This window comes from Drosophila kikkawai, chromosome X (assembly GCF_030179895.1).
Source record: "Drosophila kikkawai strain 14028-0561.14 chromosome X, DkikHiC1v2, whole genome shotgun sequence".
In the NCBI taxonomy this organism is placed as follows: Eukaryota; Metazoa; Arthropoda; class Insecta; order Diptera; family Drosophilidae; genus Drosophila; species Drosophila kikkawai.
Genome location: NC_091733.1, coordinates 23844256 through 23860627, shown reverse-complemented (window position 1 = coordinate 23860627; position 16372 = coordinate 23844256). Strand labels below are relative to the sequence as shown.

The 16372-nt window shown below is 35.7% G+C and overlaps 2 protein-coding genes across 19 annotated transcripts in view; both read left to right on the top strand.

The window, feature by feature from the left end:
- Positions 1-8276, top strand: part of rdgA (retinal degeneration A) — a 115108-nt gene extending 106832 nt beyond the window's left edge. For 5 of the 17 annotated variants that reach the window (XM_070288447.1, XM_070288446.1, XM_070288445.1 and 2 more), the window contains exons 8-17: positions 63-243; positions 842-1272; positions 1391-1684; positions 1750-1976; positions 2038-2259; positions 3950-4001; positions 4489-4542; positions 4843-4906; positions 5062-5219; positions 5803-8276. In XM_070288447.1, the coding sequence (XP_070144548.1) occupies positions 63-243; positions 842-1272; positions 1391-1684; positions 1750-1976; positions 2038-2259; positions 3950-4001; positions 4489-4542; positions 4843-4906; positions 5062-5219; positions 5803-6046 (1927 nt within the window). In that variant the 3' untranslated portion in view covers positions 6047-8276. Of the gene's footprint in view, positions 1-62; positions 244-841; positions 1273-1390; positions 1685-1749; positions 1977-2037; positions 2260-3949; positions 4002-4488; positions 4543-4842; positions 4907-5061; positions 5220-5802 lie in introns of those variants that run through there. The other 12 variants (XM_070288457.1, XM_070288452.1, XM_070288456.1 and 9 more) reach the window with 6 other exon arrangements.
- Positions 8277-12545: 4269 nt separating this feature from the next.
- Nost (Nostrin) overlaps positions 12546-16372 on the top strand; it is a 30137-nt gene continuing 26310 nt past the window's right edge. The window contains exons 1-2 of one of the 2 annotated variants that reach the window (XM_041774867.2): positions 12546-12832; positions 13424-13544. In XM_041774867.2, coding sequence (XP_041630801.1) covers positions 13518-13544 — 27 coding nt within the window. In that variant the 5' untranslated portion in view covers positions 12546-12832; positions 13424-13517. Of the gene's footprint in view, positions 12833-13411; positions 13545-16372 lie in introns of those variants that run through there. The other variant, XM_070288461.1, reaches the window with a different exon arrangement.

Below are 16372 nucleotides of genomic sequence, written 5' to 3'. Positions count from 1 at the left end.
TATATATTAATATTGAATAAATATATAAATAAATAATAATATAAATTTATATTTCTTTTCAGCCTCGACATGTTCCGCAAGGCCCCCAATCTGCGGCTATTGGCCTGCGGCGGCGACGGCACTGTGGGCTGGGTCCTGTCCGTCCTGGACCAGATCCAGCCACCCCTGCAGCCGGTCCCGGCCGTCGGTGTCCTGCCCCTGGGCACTGGAAATGATCTCGCTCGCGCTCTTGGATGGGGCGGGGTAAGTAAACCATTGTCCCTTTTGACTAATGAACACACCTGCTACCTTTACCACACTAAGTAGCGCTAGGAGCTCTCATTATTTTCATTATTTTTATTATTTTAAATATTTTATTGACATTTTTGTATATCTTGATATAAGTCTGCTTCAAGTTTGAGATGAAAATTACACTCATACGACACGTAAGCCAGATTTCAAGCCAAAATAAAAGCATTTAAACATTTAAGCATCTATTTAACAATATTTATATATTAGAAATAAGTTAATCAAGGAATTTAAGGCTTCATTTTTTAATTTCTATTTAAAATATTACTTCTATTTAATTGGTTATTAATTTATGCCTAAGCTATTAACCCAAAACTCCCATTAAAACCTACAAATAACCCATTACTAAGCATAATATTTAATTAACCTTTACTAAATATATAATATATCTTAGAAATAACCACTGGCAACACTGCGTATGGGTGATTTTAGGGTTTTACTAATGTATCTAAGTATCTAACACACATTGTCTCACGTACAATTGAGTTACCATTGTGGCAGTAAATTAGATTTCATTTGTTTCCGGCATTTTTGCACCCGAAAATGACAACAGTGCTTCCAACTCCAACTTCAGGGCTATACGGATGAACCGATTGGTAAGATACTGCGCGAGATTGGCATGTCGCAGTGCGTTTTAATGGATCGCTGGCGCGTCAAGGTGACGCCCAACGATGATGTCAGCGACGATCATGTCGACAGGAGCAAGGCAAATGTGCCCCTGAATGTGATCAACAATTATTTCTCATTCGGTGTGGATGCCCACATTGCCCTCGAATTTCACGAGGCACGCGAAGCGCATCCGGAGCGCTTCAATTCGCGGCTAAGGAACAAGATGTACTATGGCCAGATGGGCGGCAAGGATCTGATCCTGCGCCAGTATCGCAACCTGTCCCAGTGGGTAACCCTGGAGTGCGATGGCCAGGATTTCACCGGCAAGCTACGGGATGCTGGCTGCCATGCGGTGCTCTTCCTGAACATTCCCAGGTGGGTAGATGGGCCTTTCCTTTCAATCTAGCTTTTAAATTAGTTAATTATTAGCTAAAATTTAGCTAAAATTATTAGTAAAAATATATAATAATTCATAAATAACCCTATTCTTTAGCTATGGCGGCGGCACTCATCCTTGGAACGACTCCTTTGGCTCTGCCAAGCCTTCGATTGACGACGGCCTAATGGAAGTGGTGGGACTGACCACCTACCAGCTGCCCATGCTGCAGGCGGGCATGCATGGCACCTGCATCTGCCAGTGCCGCAAGGCAAGAATCATCACCCGGCGCACCATACCCATGCAGGTGGATGGCGAGGCCTGCCGGGTGAAGCCCTCGATCATTGAGATCGAGCTGCTCAACAAGGCTTTGATGCTGTCCAAAAGGAAGCATGGACGCGGCGATGTCCAGTGAGTCTTCCTTGATACTCTCAACAAATTTATATATTTTATATATATTCTTTTTCTGTTTTTAGGGTGAATCCCCTGGAGAAGATGCAGCTGCACATCCTGCGGGTGACCATGCAGCAGTACGAGCAGTATCACTACGACAAGGAGATGCTGCGCAAGCTGGCCAACAAGCTGGGCCAGATCGAGATCGAGTCGCAGGTCGATCTGGAGCATGTCCGCAACATGCTCAACTCCAAGTTCGAGGAGTCCATCTCATATCCCAAGGTCTCGCAGGACTGGTGCTTCATCGACTGTGAGTCTCGGCACATCCTTCCCCCCTCTCTTTTTTTTAATATAAATTTCCCCTGTCATAGCCTGCACTGCGGAGCACTATTTCCGCATTGATCGCGCCCAGGAGCACTTGCACTACATCTGTGACATTGCCATCGATGAGCTGTATATACTGGACCATGAGGCGGCCACCATGCCACAGACACCGGACCAGGAGCGCTCCTTTGCGGCCTTCTCGCAGCGGCAGGCGCAGAATGAGCGCCGGCAAATGGACCAGGCCCAGGGCCGTGGCCCGGGCAGCACGGGTAGGCTCTCCTCCCGCCTCTTGGCTGGCTGCTGGCCGCCACGAACGGGCTTGAATGGGGATGGGGGTTATGGCGGCGGTGGCGGCGGGGCAAACGAGCTGCCGCTGCAGGAGCGGCTCGAGCTCTACCAGCAGCATGTGGCCGAGCAGCTGCCGTACTTGGACAGGCGCATGTTTCTGCACCTCCACTTCCGCAAGCGGCGCATCGAGATCTAAAATCTCCTCATACTCCTCCTGGAAGCCCCCCTGAATCCTTCCCTAAATCCTCACAAATCCAAGCGGGGGTGGGCAAAAGCGGAGTGGAGGCTGCCAGTTGTCCTGTCCACTCACATCCTTCGTTTCGTTGCATTGCCTTATGTTTAATGTTGATAATTGCATGTCCCCATCACTCAGAGCATCTACACTCAGAGAAACCAGGTTGCGGTCGAAAGGAGAATATAGTCTACCATCTAAATGTATATATTGAGTTCTGTTAGAAGTACTTTATAGCCAATCTAGATCAAATCGGATTGTTTTTTAATCTCTTTTAAGATTTAATCTAAGATTAGAGCTTGTAAATTATAAATCTTTACGAGAAGAAGCCACAAAAAACCGAAGAGAATCGATTTATTTGGGGGGAAAGGAAATACAATTTTCATGCAGGGTATTTATTATTCAGTCAAATGAGTGCAGGGTAGTGAAGGAGTCATTTGCGACCCTATAAATCATACATATTCTTTATCAGCACAAACAGGCGCGTCTTTCTAGCCTTGTCTAAACGAAAAAAAAAATTTTTTTCGATTTTTTCAAAATTTGATAAGGGGTTACATCATTAAAATTTTCAAATTAACTAACATAACAACGTTTTCAGAATTGATTTTAGTACATTTTTGGCATAGTTATAGAATATTGAATATATGGATTTTCTATATTTTGCCTCTTACTTTCCAAAAAAATTATTATAAAAAAATTATGGATAAATATTAAAATTAATAAGGTATGCAGGTTTATTAACCTTAAAATAATGAACAAAAAAACGTTTTCCGATTTAAATTCAATGAATTTTTGACTTAGTTATGGTTTTTTGAATCTTTTACTTGTCCAAGAAATTCTTTAAAATCTGTAAAATCTGTACAATACTATTTCGATCGCAACTGAATGCATAAAACACATTAGCCCACACACTAAACCACTCGCATACCTACCTACACATGCTATATAAGAATCGATATCCTAATTGCGAGGAGCCGAATACAGCTTAGTCCTTGCCACGATCGCATGTAAGTAGAGCATTAAATACGATTACCTTCGAGCACTTAATGGTATATAATCCCGGCTTACATCAACAGTTAACCGTAGCAAGGACCAAACCGTATTCGTTACGATCCCATCTCAAAAAAACAAACCAAAACAAAAACCAACCCAATATCAAACCGATAAACGATAACAGAAACACACACAAAATGGCCCGGAAACGGGTAGGTTTGATGCCTTGCAATTGTGCCCTCTGGTAGCTAGTATTTAGTTAGTTATTTGATTTCCTAACCATAGTTATAGTTAACTTTAGTTGTAATTGTTTGATTTCGATGGCTTACTAACAATTTTTAACTCTCTTTTCGAATTTGCCACAAACACAAACACACTATACACGATACACGATACATACATATATATATATACTCGAAATACACTGTAATTCCAAAAACCTAAAGATGAGGATTTGCAAATTGGCTCCAAGCCCATTAAAGTGATGAAGTGGAAGAGGTAAAAAGCGTCCCCAGCCCCGATTCGTTCAGCATTTCATTTCAAATCAAAATCAAAATCATTTGAAGAAAAGAGACGACCATGAACCGAGCAAGACGGTATTAATAGTCAGTCGCAGCAAAATTTCAACAATTAATTCAAAATCTCTCTTTCCCTTTCCCTCTCTCCTTAATTGGATCATTTGGTGACAGCTGTCTGTCTCGTTCGGCCTGCTCATATAGCTAGCTCGCTCTCTCTCTCTCTCTCTGTCTCTCTCTTTCACACGCTTTTTTCATGCTCCACGAAATATCCGCCATCTCTCTCTCACACACAAAATCTCCCTGTCGCTATCTCTCTTTCTCTCTCCTTCCCTGAGCAATCTATCCTCCTCCGTCTTGATTTGATTCAATTTCATTTTCATTTTTGATTTGATTTCATTCAATTGATTCAATTATTTTCCTATTTTCTGTACAAAATATATATATATATATATAACTTTTGCATGCAGCAACAAAGATCGTTTATTCAGTTTCAACGAAGATGTTTTTGGTTATGGATTCAGGTATTCCGTATAACTAGCTGCCTCTTTCCTTCCTTATTATTACTCGACTGTCTGTTGTGGCTATTCTGTCTCTCTTTCTATCTATCTGTCTGTCTTTCTCTATTCTTTTTGTCTATCTTACTCTTTTACTCTCGTATCATCTACATTTGAATCGAAAAAAAAAACGAATGATAAAACCCAACCGAACTGATGCTTGAATTTCTCTTTTTATTTTCTCTCTCTTTCATGCACACACACACACATGCGCTCTCTGTCTCTCTCTAAAACACACACACACACATATATACATTTGAATAATAGCCCTATACTGGAGCAAACTTCCGATGCCGTACTACTAGCAGCCCAGAGCGGCGACCTCAATATGGTAGCATAACTATTACGATATATATTTGACCTAACCGTATGCCAAATTATATATATTAATTGTATATTATATACCGGATTAGCTGTAGCTGTAGTTGAAATTACAAATATAGTCGAGAGCCCAATTAATTCCTGTTTAACAACGCTCTCTTGCAGTTACGTGCACTACATGAACAAGGATACTCACTGCAGTCAGTGAACAAGAACGGACAGACCGCCTTGCACTTTGCCTGCAAATACAACCATAAGGACATTGTTAAATATATCATCTCGTGCGCCACGCGACGCGTCATCAACATGGCCGACAAGGAGCTGTAAGTACAGTTGCCATCCACGATTAACAGGGTGTTCCCAGCTTTTTTGGCTTGCTGGAAACTTTGCAGGCAATAAAATTTGCTCTTTTTCCTTTTCATTTTTTTTACCTTGCCTGGCTTATAATTCCCAAGTCTCACTTTGCAGGAAATCCTACCTGGCTTTATGTCCCACCTACATCAGTTCGAACAAGGTGTTCCCAGTTTTCTTGCCTAACAATTTCCAAGTCCGACTTTGCAGGAAATAAAATATATTAAATTAAGTAATACAGTTCGTACAACAGGGTGTTTGCATTATCCTTGTCGTTTTCTACCTTGCCTGGCTTATAATTCCCAAGTCTACATTAGCAGGAAATTCTAGATCGCCTAATTTCCCAGTTAAATCTGTTCCTACAGGGTGTTCCCATTTTCTCTTTCGACTTTGGCTTTCTAAAGTTAACTTTCTTTCTTGCTGAATTCTTACTTGGGCAACTTTGTTCTCCTAACTTTATATTCTTTTAAAATATATATAATAATATATATAATTTTTTTTTGTATATATTTGTATGTTCTAAAAACCCCTATTTTCGCCCTATTTTTCTTGCAGTGGGCAAACCGCACTCCACATCGCCGCCGAGCAGAATCGCCGCGATATCTGCGTTATGCTAGTGGCAGCCGGCGCCAACCTGCAGGCCCGTGACTCTGGCGGCAACACGGCCATGATGGTGGCCTTCAATAAGAACGCCAACGAGATAGCAACGTATTTGGAAAGTAAGCAGGGAACGCAGCCCGTGGACAGTTGCTGGGCCCTAAATGACTCGAATACTTCGCCGCCGGCCCCCTCCATGTAGAGCAATTGCTAGAGAAAAAACACAAAGCATATACCCCACCAGCATCATATTATCCATTGGACGGACAGAAAAACGAAACATAATGATGGCCAAGAGAGCGTAATTTTAATATTTACAAATTTCTCCTTTCTATGCCAACACAAAAATATAAACACCTGGAACTTCTCTTGTAAATAATGCAAACAAAACAACAACTAAAATCAAAACGAAACTAAATGTTTGAAATTAAATCAAATCAACATTCCAAAAAACAAAAAACGCCCTGGGATTCCCGCTTAGGTCAAGAGCGTTTTATGCATCTGGAGGTGCAGACCAGGATCTAAGGGGGGCGACGAGGGACGGGGACGAAGGAGGCGAAGCATTCACCCTACGACATAATTAATAATTAATTAATAAATAATGATAATCTTTTTTTTTTGTGCAATCACTGTTTTTTTTTTTTTAAATTAGTTAATATAAAATTAAGCAAAGAAAATACAAACAACACTCGACAACACACATTTTAGCCAGTAAGCTCGCATAAGAGAGAAAGAGAGAGAGAAGGTAAAAATTATTGTAAAGCAAAGCTAGCAAGACGAGGTAACTTTTAATTTCCTAATTAAAGATTGAGTGTAAATTCGAAATTCGAAATTAATTTGTTTTCACTTACCGATTGATTAACGATTAATGATTATATTGTGATATCTAAATTAATTAATTAATTAGAGAGAGAACGAGAGAGCGAAGCGATATTACTGAATAATCGAAATAAAACCTTCAACACACACACACACACAACACACATTATTTATAAATAATATTATATTTAAAATAATATTTAAATGTACTTCTTTTGGAATTCTAGGCTAAGTAAAAACTTGAATACTCTGATCGACAAGCGAATAAGACAGAGAGCAGCAAAAGCAGCAGCACGATTAGAAAGAGATAGACAGAGCGATCAAGAAAGAGATAGAGAGATAGAGCGTTTTGCCGAGCTCAATAGCTGTCTCGCTCAGACAAAGAAAAACACACACACACAGTCCCGATGCACAGACTAGAATGCACAACCCCCGTTAGCTGTACCTACACTCGTATTTAGGATATATCCATACCATATATCCCCATTTATAAACTCAGACCCGAACCCTCAGCGTTTCAAACCGAAAGACTTGGGTGTATCTCCCCCCCCCCCATAGGTTACTTGCCCGCCTCTAAAGGGAGACGACGGCTAGCAGGCAAGGACCAACAAAGACTATCTATGTATACTCTACCCTCTATATTCTATACCCTATAATTCTGTATTCCGTATTCCCTGCACCTAAACAATGAGTAATAATATAATAATATATGTATACAACAAACACACACTCACACACATTTTATCGAATCAAAAAATGTTATTACGAATATCCAGAATAGCCGTTAGTCTAATAAATGAATCCTTCTTTTGCTTAGATTCCAAAAATTCCGCATATATATTATTATACATAGTCGTGTTTAGTCGAGTCAATTACGTTTACCGCGATTTCCTTCAGCCTTTACGATTAATAGCGATAGCTCTAGCGATAAGTCTCACTTATACAGTATATCGATTGACATGGCACCGATAAGAGCGATAAGTGTTGTATCGATAACCTTTACGAGTAAAGCTGGCCGAATGCAGCTCTCTCCCTTCTTTTTTGGGAGCCACTTAACCTTCGCCGTTAAAACTTGGCCCGGATAGCCGTGGCTCCGGCTACCGGGAAAGCCGGAGAGGGTTTTTGGGACAAAACCATTTTTAAAAGGGGTCAGCGTATGCATTCCTGCGGGTAATTATGTTTTGGATTTCACAGAAAAAACACACAAACACACACAGACAACACACATTGTAGGCTGCTGCAGGTGGTGGTGGAAACGGCGATTGGGATTCCGGTTAGCAGCGGGCTTCCGGCCAATACGCCCCAACCAGAGGTGCCCCCCAAAAAGAAAAATTGGAGAACCAGGATCCAAAATCGCAGCCCACAGTCCACCGCCTGCGGCATCTAATGGATACTACAGCTGCGGGCAATAGAATATATGCAGTGCTCAATATTATTTGGAATTTATTTATTTATTTTTAATTTTTAAAAGAGAAAATTAATGCGAATAAAAATATTTTATTGTGATATTAACAAACTCAAGTCGAAATATTCCTTTTTTTATGAATAATAAAATTGTATTTAAGGTTTTGTTTTCAATTACAAATAAAATATTTAAAATATGAAATATATTATCCACCATAATGTGTTTATTTTGATATATTTAATCAGTTAATAATATAAATATTTTATTTTTATTATTAAACATAGAAACTACAAGAAATAAATTAATTTTTTAGTCTGATTTAATTATGAAATTCAGTTTTTTAATAAAATGTATTAATCTATAAAATTATATAAAATAATTAATATAAACATTTGATTTAGATTTTAGGGAAATTCATAATTTAATTTGAATTTAATTTTTGTTTTTTAATTTATGTATATTTAAAATTAAAAAAAAAATAATAATAAGAATGGATCTATTATTACCAAAAACTATTTCTTTTTCATTGGTAAAAATTCCAAATGTTTGGAATATTTAATTAATTATATTAATATTAATTAATTATAATTAAAAATAAAAATTATATAAAAATTGCACTGTTTCATATAAACTATAAAGCCAGCCGCAGCTGTAAATTCATATGCAGTAGAGCAGAGTTGGTGTAAGGAATAAAGAAATACTTAGCAAATGACAATCTAGACAATTTTAGCAAATTTGCTAACCCTAAACAAAAAAAATATTTAAGAAAACCAGAGAGAAAAAAATTACAACTATAAAAAATCCGTGGTTCATTTTCGACAAGTACTTCTTTATTTTTATACGAAGATGAAATTGTAGTCAAAGGATTTGGGCAGATTTTAGTTGGATTTTCAAAGGAAACGAAAGCAAACTTTAAATCTAGACAAGGAGAAATGCTAAAAATGGCAAAAGCTAAATGCTAACTTTAAAAATAAATATATATAAAGAGTGCGGGAAAGGGCTAGCGGAGTGCTTGAGTTGGCACTTTCACACAGCTGTTCGGAGAACAACCGGGTCCAAGCCAAACTAAGGATATATTTTCATGGATTTTGTAAACGAGTTGGAAAGAAGGAGGAGGAGAAGGAGGAGGAGGAGCAGGAGGATGAGTAGGAGGAGGAGGAAAAGGTGGACACACACACACAACACACACCCAAGCCACCAACAAGGACACACAGATAACACAAATTGGCGGCAATTACTGCATGATGTGTATATATATGAATATAAAAAAAGGACATAAACATACATAACATATAATATATATATATATGTATACATAGACATATAGACATATACATATATATACATATATTTTTTTCGAATCGTTTAAGTGCAACTTTTGAACAAAATATGGAGAAAATGAAACGCAAGTCTTATGAAAATTCTAGCAAGTAAGGCAACCGAAAAAAACAACAAAATAAAAACCATTGAGAAAATTGTAAAGGTCAAGATACAAGATAGAAGATAGAAGATACAAGCGAGAAGGAAAAAGCAGCGAGATGCAAACAGATATACCTAATAACAATGCCTAACTGTACGAGTAACTATACTATATATATAAATATAAACTAAATATATGGATAAAGACCCAATAAAGGATATATATGTACAAGTTAATTATTTATTTTAAAAAGGAATGTTCAAGTTAAGGGTTTTTGTCCTAAGAAGCCAAAGAAAGAGTATTTCTTCTGGTCCTTAAGACAAAGCTCTTGACTTGGACCTGCCTCGAGTCACATCCTTGTAAATAACACAAGTCCTTGACAAGTTTCACATTCTTCTAAGGTCTCTGAAGCTGCAACTTGGGACAGACATCGAAAGACACACACACACACACACACAGAGATACTCCCCAGATACATCAAATATATATATATATATATTTAATGATAAACTTATGCAAGTCTGAAAGTATTTCTATCGAAGAGTTCTAAACTGCTTAACTGTAAATTGTTCAATACTACCTATATATATATATATATATATATATAACCTATATGTATAGCTCTATAGCTTCGTGCTTCGGAATCCTACATCCTACAAACGGAATCCTATATCCACTAAGAAGCACTGTAAGATACAGCCCCCAAGATATGAATAATAATTCTTAATTTTTCTGTTCTTTTTTTTTTTGTTATTTTTTTTTTTAGTTTAGTCACTAAGCATAGACTTAGCGGTTAAAAAATGAAGCAACATGAATTACTAAGTACGATATGCACTGCAAGCACTGAGGAATTTGATTCAATTTTACTTAAGATTAACGAGAGGAGAAATTGAAATAGCATTTAGCAAAAAAATAAGAAAAATTATAAAAATGTAAAGGAAATCTCCAAAATACCATCGAATTAATCGATATAAATTACGAAAGAAAAAAACTACAAATTAAAATTACATTTTTCGAGACAGACTTCGGAAGAAAAACGAACTGGATTCGCTTGAGAGGCAATTTGTGACGGGAAAGTCGAGAACGTAGAGCATTCTGGATTGGCTATGCTGCATTCGTATTGTACACACACCGCACACACACACACACACACACACATACATAACACACCCACGGACTCGCAACTAATTAACCTTGTATAGTTGTACATTAGTCTGTAGCGCCATTTGCATTGATCTCTAAAAAATATATCCATAAAAGCAAAAAACCTATATTCTTTTTCAAAATGCAACAAAAATTTTAATAAAAAAAAATATATGCCTCCAGCTCGTCTGAGTTCTTTTTTGTCCCCAGCAACTGCGAATCATTGTAAAAAAAAATATATAAAAATATATATTTATAAATATAAATATTAATATATAAATATATATATTTATATATATACTTTTTTATAAAAATACATGTAAAAAAAGAGATCCCATTCTAAGCTAGCTAATCCTTAATATTTGACAACCGATCATCATCCACAAAATTGCTTATAATGTACATTTTCTGACTTATGAGAAAATAAATATATTTTTTTTTTGGTATTTCAAACTCAAATTTTATTGTGTGTTTTTTTCTGGGGTTGGGTTGTGGGAGGCCAACGCATACTTTTGGGCTCAAGACTTTGTAGTGCGTGAATCATGGTTTCTTGGGGAACAATCTTTATGAAGATTATTTACTTTCAGCTATCAACAAACGTCATAAAACGGAAATTGCCATAAGTCATGGCAAAGGTGAGAGAGTAAACAATTTATATATATATGTCTCTGAACTTGAACTTGATTAGTATTGTTAATATTTAAAAATCTGTAGCTCAGCCAAAAATGCTTTAAATTTAATGTGGAAAGCGGTTTTGTGTTAGTTTTTCAAAAGTAAATAAATCTGCTTACTTAATTTAAATTTAATATTTATCCATAATTTTATAAAATAATTTTTTGAAAAATGAAAGTCAAAATATCAAAAATCCATATCTTAAAAAATTCCATAACCAAGCCAAAAATGAACTAAAATCAATTCTGAAAACATAGTTATGTTAGTTTTGATGAGGTTAACAAATCTGCATACCACATTTAAAACTTTAATTTTTTCCAAAATTTGAAAATTTTAATGATGTAACCCCTTACATTTTTTTGAGAAAATGGCGAATTTTTATTTTTTATAAAAAATCGAATTTTTAAAAATCCATAAAAAAGCCAAAAATGCAGTAAATTCAATTCGGAAAACGCTGTTGTGTTAGTTATTTTACGCTTAATAAATCTGCATACTTAATTTAATTTTAATAATTATTTATAATTTTTTATCATCATTTTTTGCAAAGTAAAGAGGCAAAATATCAAAAATCCATATGTTAAAAATTCCATAACCAAGCCAAAAATGTACCAAAATCAATTCTGAAAACGTAGTTATGTTAGTTTTGATGAGGTTAACAAATCTGCATACCACATTTAAAATTTTATTTTTTTCCAAAATTTGCAAATTTTAATGATGTAACCCCTTATCAAATTTTGAAAAAATTAAAAAAAAAAAAAATTTTCTTTCGGAGAAGGCTAGAAAGAAGCGCCTGTTTGTGCTGATCAAGAATATATATGATTTGTAGGGTCGCAAATGACTCCTTCTATATATATTTTTTAAATTTCAATCTATCTAAAATAATTTTCCCAGCCAAGTTACCTAGTTTACTACAAATATTTTATCTATAATTTTTAAAAACATTTCAAGGTATCTAGACCAGCTTTTCTAGGCTTTCTTTTACCAAAAGAAAAATCGTATAGCTTGTCCCACTGTGGCCAGAAAGCCCCGGCTATCACAGAGAGCATCGAACGTGAGCGTTGAGCGGAGAGCGTTTAGAAAGCGGCATCAACCGGCGATTGCAATTGCGATTGTGAAGCGGTGAGCGGCGACCTGGTGGAGAGCGTTGCCCGGGGAGCGTGGAGCATGGAGCATGGAGCTCGTAGCTCGCAGCTCGAAGGTAACAAGCAAAAGCCAAGAGTCCGAGTCAGTAAGCGGCGCAGACTCGTCGAGTTCGGTTCGTCAACAAAAAAATAAAACTAAAAAGAGAGGCGCGCGTGCGGCTTAAACGATCTTACCACTTCGAGTCTCTTTTTTTTTTTTTGTTTTTAAAATTTTGTTATTAAAAAAAAGCACCTCTAGCCTCATCTGCCGCTTTTGCTGGCCAGTGTAACACTTGTCGCACGTAATCGTGCTGGCAGTTACGCCTCAGAAAGCAGCCAGCAGATACAAGATACAAAAGTATCTGAGGCACTCATTTCCATGCGTTACGCTCAGCTGCATTGCCGTGTGTGAGTTTCTGCTGTGTGTGTGTTTGTGTGTGTCCAGCTTAGCTAACAAATTGGTTAGATAAATTAAGCAAAAACTGTGAAATTCGCAAAAAAAAAAAATATTTGAAAAATAATAGAGAAAGAAAAACAAAAATTATACGAAAAGCCAACGAACAAACAAAGAAAAAGGCAGCAATCGAAATTGAAAGTAAAAAAAAAGAGTAAACAGTGCGGCAAAAGGAGAAGTAAATGCATGATTTTTAAATACAAATAATTAATAATAATAATTATTAAAGCAAAAAATAAAATATAACAATTGTCCGTCCCAGTTTTTTTTTTTTTGCATGTAAAATAAATATAAGAAATAAGAAATGAGAAATAAAACTATTTATCAGCTTTAGATAAATTAATAAAAATCAAAAACATTAATATTTTAATAAAAAAAAAATTTTTTTAAATTAAAAAAATATATATATATAAATATATGAAAATATAAAAAAATATAAAAAGATATAAAAATAAAAAAAATATATATAAATTAAAAAAAAATATATATATATATATATATAAAAATAAAAAACAAAATAAAAAAAATAAATAACCTCCATATAGCAATATATAAATCCATTTAAGACGGTCTCCAATTATTTATCATCATTATTAAAACGTACAAAAACCGTAACCGCCCCTTGCGGCTGCCCGAAATATGTCACAATTTCGCGATAATTCATGGGTGAGTTGCATCGATCGATTCGAGTTTCGTTTTGGAGCCTAGACTTGCCACTAATTACCACCGACTAACCAGCCAGCACCAACCAGCACTAAATGCAATTATAACAGCACTATATCCCAAAGATACACTCTTCAGCACACTCGCACTCTACACACTCTCGCCTATCTCCTGCACCTGCACCTCCTTGCACCCAAAAACTAACGCTGTCACAATCTGCCACACATTTTACAAATGCATATTGCACATTGTATGTATATATATGTGTGTGTGTGTGTGTATGTGTAGATAGCAAAGATCAGGCCGTCAACTTAATTGGTCCAAATCGTTAATTAACCTGTGTGGCCATCTGTAACCCGATTGGCCAAGTGGCCCCTTGCATCTCGCTCGAGATGACCCGATTTTCTCCGAGTCGAATTTCGCAGCTCAACAAGTGCGATCCATCGATTGGCAAATACACTGAAAGCTAAGGGGGGGGTTTTTTTTATAGCACAGAGAGAAAGATTATAATATAAATTAATAATGAAACTTTATGAAAAGGAGCTCAGGTTAGGCATCTCATTTATGGAAGATTTATTTTAGGGACTTTATGAATCCTTCTTGAAATTGGGAAAATATTCTGTAAATATTAAATAATATATTTTCCACTAAGTCCAGATCAAGAATTTATTTATTTAAATATTTATTTATTCATTTCAAAGATATTTATTTATAAGAAAACATTTTTTATATTCTTTACTATATATTTTTGTTTAAATATTTATTTATTCCCTTAAAGAATATTTTTTTATTGGAATAAAATTATTTTTAATATTCTCTACTAAATCTAGATCAAGAATTTATTTATTCAAATTTTTATTTATTCCTTTAAAATATTTTAATTATATTTTATAACAAAAACAACATTCAAAATGTTCCCCAAAAAATGTATCTTTCTCCCCTTTTCACTTCAAAAAATCTAGTTAATATTAAAATTGGCATCTTGCTTAATTTTTTCCCGGTGCACTCAAATGTGTCGACTGAAATATTGACTTGATGGCGAGAATTTTGACGACTTGAGTAGCAGCAGCTTCTCCGCAGGCACATGCAACCGAGAAAAGTTCGCTTTATCACCGTACCAACGGTGTCGAGGTCACTGGAAGCGAACCTAATCACATTTCTGCGCTAATCTGTGCCTGTTTATTAGGATCGAACGAAAGTCGAACAGTTTTTGCATAAATTTAAATTTAAATTCAACATTTTAGCGGGTCAAACGATTGGCCCTGCCGGTGTAACCTGTTTATTTACAGTGATTTATCTCGAAAAAAAAACACCCTCAATATATTTGGAAAGAAATGCTTGGGTTGCATTGAGAAATATCTTAAATAGTCAATGAAAAAATTATGAAATGGGAATTTTGAAGGAAACGAAAATGAAATAAAAATTGGGTTAATAATGTTTAAGGCTCAGTGTTTTCTTATAATTCTTTAAAATAAATTTATTTATAATTATTTGCTTTTGTAAATTATTTAGAGAAGTAATTTATGGTTTATTTCTATAAAATTTTCACCTGGATTTTAAATTGTCGAAGTAGCAAATTAACCCAGAAATGTCTTAGCCTGGAGACACTTTTTGTTTTGACGCGAAAAAAACCCACCTACATTTTCCTAGAAATTTCCCAAGACAATTTCCACATGCAATCTAGATCACATACTACAGCTGAAGGTCGCCAGCACTTTCTTTTTACAATTCCAAACAAAAACAAAAAGAAATGGAAAGAAATCTGAGTACTGCACAAAATGTTATTAATGTAAAAAGAACACCATTTAAATGTATATATAAATTTCAAATATATAAAATTAGGAAAGAAATGTATATATAAGAAATTTGTATACAAATTAATTAATCCAAGAAGAAACTCTATTTAAAAACAAGTAATAACTTTACTTTGTTAATATTTATTCAAAAGAGTTTTTTGCTTAAATAAATTATGGGAATATCTTGTTGTTGTACATAGAACCCTAGAATTTTTAGAATATTATTTGTTTTTGGGACTTTTAATTTATTCAAATAAGCCAGCTTTTTGATGACTCCCATACACACCCCCTCAGACGATCCCAAAAAATAAAAATAACAAAATAATAATAATAAAAAATGAAAAACCAGTTGGCCCAAACCCAAGACGATTGCGCAAATGTCGTGACTGACGTTGTGACTTTAACGATTATCTGCTTCTGGGGGAGATGCGATCCGCGAGATGCGCGATCCGCGAGATGCGCAGGTGCAGCAGCTGCAATCTGTAAAGGAAACTCGCTTCCTGGTCTTTTGGCTTCAAGTTCAATTACGGCAAATTGTCGTGAAGGCATTGGCCATGGCCCCCACAAACACAAACACACACACACACACACACATATACATATATATGCAATTGTATAGTGTATATATATTTTTAGTATGTACTATAATGGTCATCAGCAACTTTCACTCAATGACGATGGCGATGACGCTGCTGCGAAGCCTCCTGCACATTTTGTCATCGCTTCTCAGTTTTTTTTTTCTTCAAGTTTTTCATGTGGGAAAATCTCTCGCCTCTGCCAGACATCCCAAAAAAAAAAAAGAAGCCAAACTAAACGTTGGGGAAGTTGTGTGTGGAAGCTGCCACTGCCTTTTTTTTCGTATCTTTTTTTGGGCAGACATTGCAAAATAATTTCCACAACGTGTTGGAGGCCTTCAACGACAATGAACTTTTAATTACCCCCGAAGACTCGTTTCGCAAAAGAAACAGCAAACAAAAAAAAAAAAAAAAAACTGTATAAAAAATGAAGAAAAATAAAAAGAGTTTGGGGAAAGAC